Below are 15766 nucleotides of genomic sequence, written 5' to 3' on the forward strand. Positions count from 1 at the left end.
CACCCGGTCTCCTGGCAGTTCAGACGAGTGCCAGGAGCTCAGTCATGCTAAGATTATCAAAAAGCAGAAGAGCAAAACCATGAAATGCCCGTGGAGAACCTGCAGCTCGCTGGCCAGCAGCCTGACTCTGGGAGCGCCGAGCTCCACTCCTTCCCAGGGACCCAGGGCCTTAAGCAGCTAACTGTGTAGGTCATTCCCAGAGCGAATCAACCTCACTGCTCTCACTGGGACAGTCATTAAGATACTTGTTCCTCGGCTGCGTTGTCTTTAAAGTTTGTGTGAAGATGACTTCTGAGCTGAGCCTTTGCTCTCCTATTTAAGAAGAGCACCCGTTACCACCCTGGACCGGCCCATTTGTTGGAAGATGTGCCAAGAAGTGACAACGTCTGGGCAGAAATTGTTATTACTCTTTAGGTAAAGCCAGGATGATGGAAAAACAATAAGAAAAGGTGATATATTTTAATACAAGCACTACCTGTGTTGCTTAATGATGGAGGATTATTGTTCAGTGGGAACACAGGCCGCGGGTGGACCTCAGCTGATATCACGGTCTTCATCACACACTCCTACGCCCCAGCAAACGTGCTCTTCCAGAGGGCTTTACAGTCTCACCACACGATCCGGGCTCCTGTCTGATGGCGGTGCGTAGCATGTGCGTACGGCGTGTGTGCAGTATGTGTGTGTGTGACACTTAAATGACGGCACATGTGAATTTTACTCCACTGCATATTATTTGTTCCAAACGCATCCCTGTAAGCTTACCTTATCCCTCCCAATTGGAAGCGGCATCGCTGTGTAGAGATTCTTTCTTCCATCAAACACTGGTTTCCGATCCCCGAAGATCTGTGTTTTAAAGTGCTGGACCATATGTTCCACTATTTCCCTGAAAAAGGACAGAATTCAAGCAAAACATCAATAAAGTCAGAGAACTGGCATACAAGGACAGCGCTCTTCTAACATTGGCTTATGAGCAATTTTCTAAGACCTACGGCTCCTTTTAGCGATAGGACTTTCAACGCTCTTCTATCAAGAATCAAATCAGAACCATCAGTGGGTTGACGCTCATTTGGTCCGTCACTCAGACACGGGAGCACCGCCTCCACGCCGGGCTGTGCACGCCACATGCGGCACACAACGCACGCATCCAGACCTCCCTGGAGAAGCTGAAGAGAGGGCCGGCGTGCGTGGGGGTCCGTGCCCAGAGCTGCAGGATTGTGCAGCATACGCTTCATGGCGGACTCCGTGGGGCCTCCCACCAGAGCAGCGTGTAACCCTGCCCTGGCTGACACTGGTGCTGGCTCGCCTGTGGCCTTGCTCTGGTCCCTGGAAAGTCAGAGGAGGTGACCCAAGCCAAGGCTCTCCAGGGGTGTGTGGGACTGGCATGGCCTCTGGCGCTCCTGCGGTCTGCTGTAAGCACGCACCCTGGGCGCTGCTGCCCTTTCAGTCCGGCCTCCGGAACAAAGACCGTAAGGTCAACAAAGCCCAGGTCCAGGCTGACCCAGTGGGGACGGTCAATGACCTGCAGGGCCCCGAGCCTGAAACAGGATCTTCATTACTGTAAGCACTCGAGGCCGCCGCGTGCTCCCCGGGCATCACAGCAGCCAAATTCCAGCGAACGCCCAGAAACCGTCCCGCTGCGGTGCCCCCCTCAACCCCCTGTGCCTGCCTGGCCACAGCTCAACAGGGACACATGAAGAGACACACTCTGAACGGCCACACGCAGCTCAGCTGTCCTGCCGGCTCAGGGCAAAGCAAGGCCCACCCACCCCCTGTGCAGGTTTGTTCCCTAGAGCCCCACATAGCACCTCTCCAGCAGCATTTCAGGGTGGTTTTGGGGCATTCTGATTCAACTCACACAATGCCTCAAAATACAGACAGGAAAGGCTGTGACGCCCGCCTGGGCCCCGAAAGCCCCTTGTAAGGGAAACATGCGAAGGACTGATAGTGAACGGACTGGGACAGGCTCCAAATCTCGGTCCTCAGCAGCAGCTTGCAGGATGCAGGAGAGATGCACTTGGGCAGCAGGGCAAGTGGGGCGAGGGGAGGGCGAGGACCTCTGAGGGACTGCCCCCAGGACAGGAGATCTGAGTTCCTTCCCTGGGGCAGAGCTCCAGTCATCCTTCAGGAAGCAGGAATTCATTCCATTCCTTTCCCAGAATATGAGGACAGCTGGCCTAAGAAGGCTTTCCTTATTCAAACTGGCTTTGCCCAGGCAACTTCCAAATGTGCAAGTCCCGGCAGAGGAGCCTCTAGGGATCCAGGCAACCCCACCCAAACACCCACTGCCTGCGAGGTCCCCAGGGCAAACAGGGCCTCTGGGCAACATCTTCTTTGATGGCTCCACCAAGAACACACCAGGCCTCTGATACTGAGTGGGAAATCACAGCCCAGCAGGTGTAAAGCCCCAACAGCCGGAGGGGCCCCAACCTCCGCCTCTGCCATTTCTGACTGGCAGCCACAGCACAGTCTCTCCTGTAGCCAGGCTATCTCCAGATCACCTCTCTCTAAGCTTCAAAGACCCCATCTTCTTGGTCAAGAGGTCACTGTCCACTCAAAGTCCAGGCAGCTCTACTGGAGAGTTCAACCCACATCCAAAGAACAAACCATTCAACTGTATTCAAAGTTATTGTGAGCAGAATTCAGGGGACCACGAGCTCATGTTATAAACATGGATGAAGAATCAGTAGAGCTGACCCTTGAACAACACAAGCAGGGGTGGGGGTGCTACACAGTCAAAACCCCACATAGAACTTTTAACACTCCCAAACCTTAACTATCAATAGCCGACACAGGTATTAGAGTCGATCAACACACATTTTGTAAAAAAAACAACAAAAACAAAAACACACATTTTGTATATTGTACATATTATATATGTATTCTTACAACAAAATAAGCTACAAAAAAAGAAAACATTGAGAAAATCATGAGGAAAAGAAAATATATTTTCAGCACTGAATTTATTGAAAAAAATCCACATATATGTGGACATGTGCAGTTCAAACCGTGTTGCTCAAGGGTCAACGGTATTAACAAACCCAGCACCATGTTAAAAATGACATTGTGTCAATGTTGGGCAGATACCAGCAATGGCAGGTTGGCCTTAACATGACAAAAGTAACTGACACAAAACATGTTTCAGCCATCAAGTAAAATCCACAGCTGCAAAACTTCTAGAAGAAAACGTAGGAGAAAGATCTTTAATGACCCTTGGGAAAGACAAAGACTTCTTAGAACACAAACAGTATGAACTGCAAAAATAAATAAATTCAAAAACATCATCAAAATTAAAATTTTTAGCCTTTAGAAGCTACTGTTACAAAAAGGAAAAGACAAGACACTGGAAGTAAATATTCGAGAAACACACCCACATATCTGACCCAGGACATGCAGGCATAATAATGTTTTAAAAATTCTCATAAGTCAGTGAGACAAACAAGCCAACTTTAAACAACCCGTAAAAGATGAGAACAGACACCCTGTAAAAGAAGCTACAGGAACGGCCAATAGGCACGTGAAAAGATGTTCCTCACCAGTCATCAGGAAAATGCTAACAAAACCACAAACTTACCCACTGGCTATGGCTAAAATCGCCAAGACTGAACAGACCAGGTAGGCGAAGGAAGGTGGAGACAACAAACTGATATGCTGCTGCTGGGGACGGAGACCACCACAGCCACGTCGGGGGGGGGGGTGAGGGGGGGGCGGGGGTGCATCACCATTTCTTATAAAGACCAATCAATGTATATTTACTACGCTGTCTAATTACAGAACAGAAATGAAAGCACATAACTACATCAACACTTGTATGCAAATGTCTCTGACAGTCCCAGCCTGGAAACAACTCCTATGCCCGTCAACTGGTGAACACACACGTTAGGGCACGAGTGTACAATGGGACACTTACTCCACTGTACGGATGGCTGGTACGTGCAACAGGATGGCTACATCTCAGAAACACGCTCAGGAAACAGGCCAGACACAAAACAGTACACGCGTATGATTCCATTTCTATGAGACTCTAAAAGGCAAAAATGAATCATTGACAGAAGGCACTTCAGTGGTTGCCTACGGGCAGGGGATGGGGGGTGGGCTGCCAAGGGCCAAGAAGGAGCACCGGGGTAGTCAGAATGTTCCACACCTCGACTGAGGTGGTGGCCACACGTGTATACACTTTTTTTTTTTAAAGCTCATTAACTAGGAACTAAAAATGGATGCATTTTGTTGTGTGTAATTATAGCCCAATAAATGTGATTTATATTTTAAAAATCAAATATGGAAAGATTTTAAATTATGGTCATCTCAAAGATGTAGGAAAAAGCATTTACTAAAATTCAACACCCATTCACAATTTTTTTTTTTAAATTAGCAAACGAGGAACAGATGGAAATGTCCTTCATCTGGTACAGATCTCCCTTTGAGATTCACAATAAAACAAAGATGCTGCTTTTGCCGCTTGCGTCCAATGCTGGGCTGCAGAGCACGGTCACCACAGAAGGGTGAGAACAGGAGGATTGTAAAGAGGAAAAACTAGCATTACTGGTGGGCATGAGCGCTGTGTTTGTTGAAAATCCAGACAAACATGCAGAAAAACGCAGTAAGCGTCACAAAGACAGTCCTTGCCTTTTTGTCTGTGCAATTCCGGGGCCTGGCACATCGTGGATACTCCATGAATGCGCACGAACACACACACACACACACGCATCACCCCCTTTCCCCCCCAGTACTAAGTCTTTATTTGTTCATCTACTTGCACACTTGTTCATTCATTTGTTCATCCTCTCAGGGCCGGCGGTGAGGCAGGGTTGGAGCTCGTGGGCACAGCCAATCACCAAAGAAACCCAGGAAGCCCAGTTTCACGCACACACAGGAGCAATGAGGGAAGGGACCCCAGCACACAGGTGCACCTGCTGCCCCATCCTCTCAACCTCTCTATAAAATGAGAACACACCACAAAGCTTTGGTTTCTAGCAGTTACATTTATGGAGTTACGTTTTTTCTTCTCCCCTGAGACAATCTTATGGCCACTTTGATAGGAGTTTTTATACCAGCAGAGGACTTCCTGAGTTACTTGGCTATACAGGATGATCACTGCTTGGAAACACGGGTTTAAATTCTTTTAAGGTCTGATGCAACATAATATCAAGGAATCACTTGTTATGTATTCATGCATGTTTACAAAATCAGCGACCACCCTGAATATTAACCTTCCCCTTTCCGTCTCCCACCTTCCAGAAGGGAAGCGCCGTCTCCTGCTGTCCCCTCTACCCTGAGACAGGAGAAGAGCACCCAAACCTGTGTGGCATTTCCTGAACTCAAGTACATGTCACAGTGAGGAATGATCTACCCAGAGTTAAGTGTGTAGGGAACAAGGTAGAGGGGACAACTCATCCCAGGTGGCACACAGGAATCTTGTATTTGGGCACTGGAAATACCCTAAGTAATTTTTTTTAATTTTTATTTATTTTATGATAGTCACACACAGAGAGAGAGAGAGAGAGAAAGAGGCAGAGACACAGGCAGAGGGAGAAGCAGGCTCCATGCACCGGGAGCCCGACGTGGAATTCGATCCGGAGTCTCCAGAATCGCGCCCTGGGCCAAAGGCAGGCGCCAAACCGCTGCGCCACCCAGGGATCCCTACCCTAAGTATTTAAAACAAAACAAAACCCAACACAACATACCATAATCGTGGACTAGAATATTCAGTTTTCCGCAAACATATCCATTCCTTCAATCCCAATCCAGAAAGGTTTACTTTTATTTGGTGGGATTTAATCAACTGATTCTGAAATGTATTTGGAAATACGAAGGACAAAGGACACTTCTGAAGAGGAACGAGGTGGATGCATAAAAGCTACAGTGACACAGATGGTGTTGGTGATGCTAGTGGTTTGGGAAGCAGGGACAGACAAGTCGACCCCAGAACAGAATCAAGAGCCCAGAACGGGCCCCACGGGCACACAGACACTTCTTTTACAACAGAAGTAGCAGAAAAGAGCAGAGCATACTTCTCAGAAACCAGTGCTGAAAAAAAAAAAAAAAAAAAAAAAGAAACCAGTGCTGAGTCGACTAGGGATCCAGCAGTGGAAGCTCGAGGCTGAAGCCCAGGCCACAGGAAGCACTCGTCTGTACTAACGCTTGCTACCCTAAGTTGAATCCAACTGTTGGCCGGACAGTTCCACTCACGGGCCACGCAGGGGGCCCTTCTGTGGCAGGAGTCCCAGCCTGCGCACCCAGGACCTGGCAGCACCTGGCAGATTGCGGCACACGGCTGGGGCACAGGGAGCACCAGGTGGAAGAAGGAAGCTGTCCCGCCGTCCCAGGTGGGAAGCACCCTGATGTCCTGCAGAGCCCCCCTGTTCAGTGGCCAGTTGAACAGCACCCCAGCCGCCACGTGGGCCGAGAGAAGACACCAATTATCACCCGTGTTCTGCACCTGAGCCTCAGTGGCCGACACTCATGGCCAGGAAGGTGCTATCACCTTGTACAATCTTGTGCAAATCCTAAGTAGGGATCAGACCACTTGAGTTTTAGGACAGGATGCTCACCAATTGTAAAACACGGAGGTCCTTCCCTCCATGAACGCAGACCCACTCCCTCTGGCCAGTGACTGACCTTCCTTCCTATTCTCTGTCCCTCTGCTTTCATGGTGGTAGAGGAACAGAAAACCCGCCACTTCAAACGTTTTTACATGTACGGTTCGGGGGCATCAGGTGCATGCACGCTTCTGTGCATCCGTCACCACGATCCAGCTCCAGGACTTTCTCTTATCCCTGCACCCATTAACCACTAGCCCCAGGGCCTTGGCTTGACCGGCTGCTCCTGAGCACCTGCTGGGAGACCTCTGGGAGGAACTGCCCGGAGACATGTTACCTGTTGGGATCCTGTGTTCAGTTCTTCCTTCCTAAGGGGTCTGACCCCTGGAAAGCAAAGCTCCTGGACTGTACAAGTTTAGCCGCGGGAGAAACACAAGCCTCAGGCTCTGCTCCTGACTTCAGTCAAAGGCAACAGCCCCCAAAGACTGACTGTGCTCACACTGCAGACCCTTCTAGACTTGCCTCTTACAGAGTGGTCCTCGTATGAAAATACCTGCTGGGCATGTCACCCTGGGGACACAGCCTCCGAGCCCGGCACCGTCATCTCCCTTTATGCCCAAGGACACAGAGGCACCCGGCCACGTGTTACTAGGCAGCAGAAGGAGGATGCGAAACCACCTCGCAGTAAGCGGAACATGTGTGCTAATCCATACAGGCTGGCGTACCCCCTACGTGCTTGCTTTGCCCTTCTGCCCTAATTCTGGGCAAGTTTTCGCTTAAAAAAAAATGCAGTATTGGGGCACCTGGGCAGCTCAGTCTGTGAAGCATCAGACTCTTGATTTCAGCTCAGGTCATGATCTCAGGGTTGTGGGAGGATCAAGCCCCAAGTTGGGCTCCACGCTCAGCAGGGAGCCTGCTTGAGATTCTCTCTGTCTCCCTCTGCCCCTCCTGGGTTGCGTGCACGAGCTTCTCTCAATAAATTAATTAAAAAATTAAGTGCAATCTTTTGCTAATTTCCAACTACACAGGCTGTGCATTACTATATCCTCACCAACAATTTCAGATACAGATAATGCTGGAAGTTTGCCTAGACCACATCCTCATCATAATCCTTTCTCAGAAGTGACTTGATCATTCCCAAACGCATGCATTTACAAAAATATATAGGTTCATAAAAAAAATACAGTGTATCATTATTTTTCAGACATATGGCATCAAACACAGGGCTCTGGAGCTCACTGTTTTCCCTCTAGGTGTCTTTGAGACCTTCCCTGGTCACTAGATACAAAGTGGCCATCAAGTCGAGAAAGAGACATTAGCGTATCAGGTACCGTAGCTCCTATTAACCAACCACTTAGGACCGGGCTGTCTATGTTCACAGACTTGGTGGTCACACCATGAAGCCCCACTTCGCTGTTATCTGCAGTTGCATCGTACTGCACAGAGCGCTCACTTAACCACTCCCTGAGTGACGTGCAGATCATTTCTCTTTCTGTCCATCACAATATCAGACATCCTTGTACATCTCTGTTTGGGATAAATACTTAGAAGTAAGGGTATACATACTATTTTAATTTTAACATATGCACCAAACCATGTTCTACAAAGTCTTGACCAATGTACAATCCCTCCAGGGGGCAGTGCCCGCAGTAAACAGCAGGCTGCAAACAGCATGGCCCTGCTGTACCGCCCTGCCCCCTCCCCCCGCCACCCACCCGCACCTGCACCTGCACCCACACCCAGGGCACAGTGATCGCTTCTGCAGTCACCTGACAGAGCTTGAGAGGACAAGAAGGAAAGGACTGTCAAAAGACAAGGAGTCAGAAAAAAAAAAAAAAAGACAAGGAGTCCTCCTTCTTTCTGTAGCCTATCCTGTGCTCTGAGCAGAGTGCGGCTAATTTTGACCTACTGAGATGGCTCCCTAGCGCTGGTGATGAGGCCCACACAACCTAGACTGCCGCTGCACTCTGGTTCTCCTGTGTCACCATCTCTGCGTCCACAGTGACACTGGAAGGGTCTGGAGAAGAGGTACCCGGCCTTATACTGAATCGATCCTACAGCAGGAGTTTGGTGAACAGTATGGATGGTATGGCCAGAGATTGAGGGCACCCTAGGCTAGGACCCACAGTGACACATCATATGGTATACGGGTGGCATTCTTCTCTCGGCTTTGCACAAGGTTTCACGGCTGAACTTATGAAACATCTACCGCGTGCACAAGGTTTGGGGCTCTCAGAATTAAGACACCGGCGTTACTGTAATAGAAACCGTAGCGTGGAAGGAGAAAGAGGTAAAGAGATGGTATGTTAAGGACTGCCTTGACAGTCACTCCCAGCGGACGGGGCGCAGCATGAGCTCTGTGCTCTTCCTCCGCCTTCCTGTTTACCCTGAGCTTCCCTCCAGCAGCTAAGACTTAAGAATATTATCAGTTGCTGGCTGGCCTCTCCAACCCACTAGGGACACGAACTGTGTCTCTCTTGCCCACACCGTACCCGCCTCATGAGTGGAAGTTTCAGAAATGTTGGCTGGCCATGTTGCTAGTCAAGTAGGAAGAGGGAGGGATACGTGAACGTGCTAGCACGTGGGTTTTGGTAAGGCAAAAACTTTACTTCCAACATTTTTTTTTTAAGATTTTATTTATTTGTTCATGAGAGACACACAGAGAGAGGCAGAGACACAGGCAGAGGGAGAAGCAGGCTCCACGCAGGGAGCCCGATGTGGGACTCGATCCCGAGACTCCAGGATCACGCCCTGAGCTGAAGGCAGATGCTCAACCGCTGAGCCACCCAGGCATCCCCCAACATTTTTCTACGCTATTTTGATTGATGACAAATTTGAGATTAGACCTTAGCCAAAGTCCATCAGGAGTAATACTAGAATAAAGAATTGTGAGGGCTCACACAAGTAGGAAGCGATTCTCAGGTTGGCTAAAAACCCGGGGGAGAAGCATGGCATGCTGGTAAAGGGGGCTGGCCTTGGCCACAAAGACACAGCTCATACCCCATCTTTATTACCTACTGTTTGACTCGAGGGAATCTCCAAATGTTGGGTAACTTTAGAACCTTATAGATGTAACTACAACAAGAATGTAGAATGTGGCGGTACAGTCAGATAAAGACATCACATTTTAATCACCAGGAGCTTTTTTCTGTTGCCACATGACAAAGTCTTAGTCATGTCTCCTTCATGGGGGAAAAAAAACAAAAACCAAAACCAAAACAAAAAAACATACAAAAAAACACAAAACACCACCACCATCCTGTACAATGTGGTTGATGGCATAATAAGAGCCCAACTGCCATAATACCAATAAAAAGCCCAGAAAATGTGCATGCTTCTCTACGCCTTCATGCGACCTCTAAGAGTATATTTAAGTCATAGATCCACACAGGCGTTTTTGTTTGTCTTTGGGAAACCCAGCAACAAACAAAGCCATTCATGGACAATCTCAAAGCTTGTAAGCCTGGGAGACAGTCAGTAAAGAAAGCTCTTGAAAACACTTGAGCGCAAAGCTTTCCTCCAGAAGCAAGTTTTCTTAGTAAGCACATATTTTAAAGGATCTCAAATAACCGTCAAGTTCTGCCTCTTAGGAGCCACACCTTTTTGGGATAAATACTTAACCGGTAGAATTGGTGGATCAAAGTGCATATACTATTTTTATTTTAATATTTACACCAAATCACCCTCCAAAGAGCCTAGATGGGGACACTGGGATGGCCCAGTTGGTAGAATACGGGACTCTTTTTTTTTTTAAAGATTTTATTTATTTATTCATGAGAGACACAGAGAGAGAGAGAGAAGCAGAGACCCACGCAGAGGGAGAAGCAGGCTCCTGATGTGGGACTCAATCCCGGGACTCTAGGATCACACCCTGGGCCAAAGGCTAAACCTCAGCTAAACCACTGAGCCACCAAGGGATCCCCAAGTACACGACTCTTAATCTCAGGGTTATGAGTTCAAGCCCCACATTGGGCATGGAGTCTACATAAAAAAAATAAACAGAGGTGCTTGGGTAGTCCAGTGCATGAAGCGTCTGCCTTCGGCTCAGGTCATGATCCCGGGGTCCTGGGATCAAGCCCCACATCAGGCTCCCTGCTCAGCGGGAAGCCTGCTGCTCCCTCTCTGTCAAATAAATAAAATAAAATAAGACTTAATTTAACTTAATTAAAAAAAAAGAGCCTGAACCAATGTATATTGGTCACACTGAGCCAATCCAACTGTTTAGTTTTATAGATAAGGCAATCAAATCCCCAAACATTCTCTCTCTTAAGATTATAATCAGGAAAAACAAAATACTACATCAAAGAGCACTTCATAAGGCCCCAGCACAAACTGGATAACCAATCTGAGTTCTCAAACCACAACTGAGAATTCTGTTTCTGACCCTGACAAAGTAATTAGTACTGGACTTCTAGCTTAACCAGGGAAAACATGAGATAGCTTTTTGGTACAGAAAAAATAGCTTAAGACTGTGGTTACGGAGGCAAGGGAAACACCTGAGATGAGCCACGCACCCACTCTGCCAGGGAGCAGTTTCCAAACCACAACACGGAGGGCAGGAGCACTAGAGAGCAGCATCCTGCTACACTGAGGAGGTAGGGAGCAGACTCAGGGCCTGCAGAAGAGGCAGGAATTTGTGCAGCAGGGTAGCAGAGAAGACAACAAAAGCTAGACTCCCTCAATGTAACATATACCATGTTCAACAACACAAATTTACTCTGTGTGTAAAGAAGCAAAAGGGTGACATTCATAATCTAAGGAAAAACCTGTCAATAGAAACGGATCCCCAAATGAGCTAGATGTTGTAATTAGCAGAAAAGGACTGCATATAATACATATGCTATTACTCTAAGTACATTCATGGTCATTAATAAAAAGATGGGAGGGGCGCCTGGGTGGCTCAGTCAGTTGGGCATCTGCCTTCAGGTCAGGTCATGACCCTGGGGTCCTGGGATGGAGTCCTGCCTCAGGCTCCCCGCTCAGTGGGGAGTCTGCTTCTCCTTCTACCCCTCTTCCTGCTCATGCTCTCTCTCTCTCTAATAAATAAATAAAATCTTTTAAAAAAGAAAAAGAAAAATATGGGAACAATGAGAGAACAGATGGGGAATATCAGGAAAGAATGTAAACTATGAAAAAGAACCAAATCCAAAATCTAGAAGTGAAAAGTACAGTATCTAAATGAAAAACAATTATCAGATGATCACCACAGAAGATTGGAAACAACAACAAAAGAACTGGAGGGGATAAAGTGATCTTGAAGACAGATCAATGAAGATTATCCAAGCTGAAGAAAGAGAGGGAAAAGACATTTTAAAAATCACAGGCTCATGACCTGAAGGCAACATAAAAGTGGCCTAATATACACATAATTCCAATCCCAGAGAGGAGAAAATGAGGCAGAAAAGATTTTAAGAAATGATAGCCAGCATTTCATCCAAATTTCATGAAAGACCATCAGCATACCAATCCAGAAAAACTAATGAACACCAAGAATGAAAATTACAAAGAAAACCACACTTATGCACAACAGAGTCAAATTGCTGAAAAGCAAAACTAAAACAAAATATGCAGAGGAAAAATGACAAATTACACACAGGGGAAGTACAATAAGAAAATAAACTGAAATTTCATCAGAAATAATAATGATTAAAAGATAATATAATGACAACTCTAAGGTGTTGGGAAGAAAAATGTAAATTTAGAATTCTATATCCAGCAAAAAATATTTCCAAAATAAGAAGGAAATACATTTGTAGATGTCAAAAAAACAATGCTAGATGAATTCATCGCAAGCAAACCTGCACAATGAGAAAGCCTGAAGGATTTTCTTCAGGTTGAAAGGACCTGATGCCAGGTGAAAACACACATCTCAGCAGCAGAGAACTCGGCAGGGTTCATATATGGGTAAGCGGACCGTCTTCTTAATTTCTTTAAAATAACAGCATTATATCACAGAATTTATGATGTATATAGAAGTAAAATACATGACAACAATAGTAAAAGGACAGAGTGGTAAGAAGAAGTACATTACTATAAATTCTTACATTGTATATGAAGTTACAGTATCAATGCCTAAGTAGACTGTGGTAAGTCAACGATGAATACTGACATCTCTAAAGCAATCACTTATAAAGCAAAACGAGGTAAACTTACAAACTAGCAGGGGGAATAAATGGAATAAAGAACATCTGATGAGACCAAAAGAAGAAGGGAAGAGACAAGAATAAAAAACAGATACAGAGATCTTAAAAACAGTATGATGGTAAGACTTCAATCAAACCACAGATAATTAAATTTAAATTTACATTTTATTTAAGCAAACCTAACACACCCATTAAAATCCAGAAATACATCCCATTATAGGATATACACAAGGGACACACTTGAAATACACACACAGGTTGAATGTACACGTACGTACAAAGATACACATCAGCTAAACAGGAAGCCTAAGAGTGGTTATGAGACTGTGTTAATAATCAGACTTAGAAAAAGCTTTTTAAACAAGAACAACTAAAAAATACAGAGAACACTTCCTAGTGATAAAGGGGTCAATTTATTATTTTAAAAAATATTTTATTTATTTATTCATGAGAGAAACAGAAAGAGGCACAGACACAGGCAGAGGGAGAAGCAGGCTCCCTGCAGGGCACCCGATGTGGTACTCGATCCTGGGATCATGACCTGAGACGAAGGCAGATGATCAACCACTGAGCCACCCAGGTGCCTAAGGGGTCAATTTATTATGGAAGACAAAAAACTCTAAGAATGTGTATAGCTAGTTACAGAGCTTTGAAACACATGAAATGAAAATAGTACTAAAGGGAGAAATAGACAAATCCACATCACAGGACAAAAACAGTGACAATGGATATAAAGGGTTGGAATAACACTTATCAACCAACTCCATTTACTATTCATAAATCCCCATATCCACCAAACCCAGGATACACATTCTTTTTAACTGTCTGAATAACATGCAACAAGATAAACCACATGCTTAGCCATAAAATAAGTCCCAATAAATTTCAAAAGACTGAAATTTTACAGAGTATGTTCTCTAACCATAAAGGAATTAAATTAACAATGAATGGCAACAGGGTATCAAAAAACAAACAAAATCCTAAGAGTTAAAATTTGAACACATTTCTAAAAACAAAAAAACTGATTAAAGAAGAATGTAAAAGGAAAATGAGAAAATATTTTGAATGAAAATTAAGATGTATCAAAACCTGTGGGCTGTAGCTAAAACCAGGTTCAGAGGGAAATTTACAGCCTTAAACAAATGGACTGGAAAGGAAGAAAGGTTTAAATTTGATGATCTAACCTCAAAATGAAGAGGGAAATAAGGATCAGAGAAAAATGGACGGGGGCGGGGGGATCAACAAAACAAAAAAATCAAGTAAAAAGCTGTTTCTATGAATAGAAGAATATAATCAACAAACCTCCAGCAAAGCTGATCAAGGCAAAGAGAGAAGACACAAACTGAAAATACCAGGAATGAAATAGGGTTTGCACTACAGGTCCTACAGACATAAGAGGGACACTATGAACAGGTTTAATCAGTAAACTCAACACTACAATTTTAAAAATGGTTAAAATGGTAAGTTTTATATTATATATAGTTAATCAAAATTGAAAAATAGTAATTTTAGATGTGGGAAATAATTCTCAGTCGTTTGTGTTGGCTTTCCATTCTTCTTTATCCCAATATTTTATTCATCCATTCCTTAGATGAAATAGATAAACTTTTTGAAAGATGTAAACTATCAAATGGACACAAAAAGAGACAAAATTCTGAACAGCCTGATAGCTGATAAAGAAATTAAATGGTATGAAGAAAACTCTACGTCCAAGTGATTTCAATGACAAATTCAGCCAAACATTTTAAAAAGAAATTATGCCAATCTTTATGTTTCCTCTTTCAGTACCTGGAGGAGGAAGGAGCACCTCCCAGCACACGTGACAACGCCACATACCACCCCCCTCCCCAGGATCAGAGACACAAAAATTGACAACAAAATGTTAACAAATTAAACTGGCAAGATATCAAAATAATTGATCATGACTAACGATGCGTGTGAAATAATACATCATGACTCTCAGTAACTCAAGCTAATTCAACATTAAAAAAAATCAATGTAATATGAGACTCATTAATAGGAGGTGGGAGGGGGTGTCGGAGTGGCACAGTTGGTTGGGTGTCCGATTCTTGGTTTCTGCTCAGTTTGTGAGCTCAGGGTCATGAGTTCAACCCTCATGTTGGGCTCCATGCTCGGCACAGAGTCTGCTTGAGACTCTTTCTCCCTCTGCCCCTTCCCTCCCCTATTTATTAAAAATAAAATAGGAGGTAAGAAAAAGGAAGAACTACATGATCACCCCTAACAGATGCAGAGAAAGCATTTGACAGAATTCAACACCTATTCAACAATGAGGATACTTCTCAGCAAATTATTATTATTAAGATTTTATTTATTTATTCATGAGAGAGGCAGAGACACTGGCAGAGGGAGAAGCAGGCTCCCTGCAGGAAGCCCGATGTGGGAGTTGATTCCAGGACCTCGGATCCTGACCTGAGCCAAAGGCAGACGCTCAACCACTGAGCCACCCAGGGGTCCCTCTTCTTAGCAAGTTAGGGAGAGAAGTCCCTCAGCCTGATAAAGGGTCTCTAAGAAAATCCTACAACTAACAGAATATTTTATAGGTGAAGGAATGAATGATTCCTCCAGGAGTGTGGAAACAAGGTCTGTTTTCACTACATGTATTCAACGTTATTTATACTGGACTTCTTAGCCACTGCAACAAAACAAGTAAAAAATAAAAAAAATGCATTAGAAACTGGAAAGAAATAAAACCATCTTTGTTAAATAATGAAAAATCTTCTAACACCTTTAAAGTGCACAACTGAATGATTTTAGTATATTCACAGGGTTGTCACCCTCAGAGCACCACACTGTGAGTTTAGAACATTTGCCATCACTCCCAAAAGAAACCCCAAACTCGTTAGCAGCCACTCCCTCCTGAAAAATGTCCTTCCTGGACCATGAAATTTTAAAATAGAATTATAATAACATCAAAGAACACAACATACTGAAGAGTAAATAAAATGAAAGACCTGTATGTTGAAAAGTATAAGTTCTGCAGGAAATAAAAGTAGGCCTAATGAATGGACAACGTAGCCATTTGCTTGGACCAGAAGATTCAACGCATCCACTTTCCCCAAACTGATC

General features: G+C 44.9%; 1 protein-coding gene across 1 annotated transcript in view; it reads right to left on the reverse strand.

Moving 5' to 3' along the window:
* AGO2 (argonaute RISC catalytic component 2) overlaps positions 1–15766 on the reverse strand; it is a 108939-nt gene that overhangs the window by 39573 nt on the left and 53600 nt on the right. The window contains exon 3 of the mRNA XM_055313930.1: positions 763–883. Within this exon, the coding sequence (XP_055169905.1) occupies positions 763–883 (121 nt within the window). The remainder of the gene's footprint in view (positions 1–762; positions 884–15766) is intronic.

The sequence above is a fragment of the Nyctereutes procyonoides genome, unplaced genomic scaffold (genome assembly GCF_905146905.1).
Source record: "Nyctereutes procyonoides isolate TBG_1078 unplaced genomic scaffold, NYPRO_anot_genome, whole genome shotgun sequence".
Taxonomy (NCBI): Eukaryota; Metazoa; Chordata; class Mammalia; order Carnivora; family Canidae; genus Nyctereutes; species Nyctereutes procyonoides.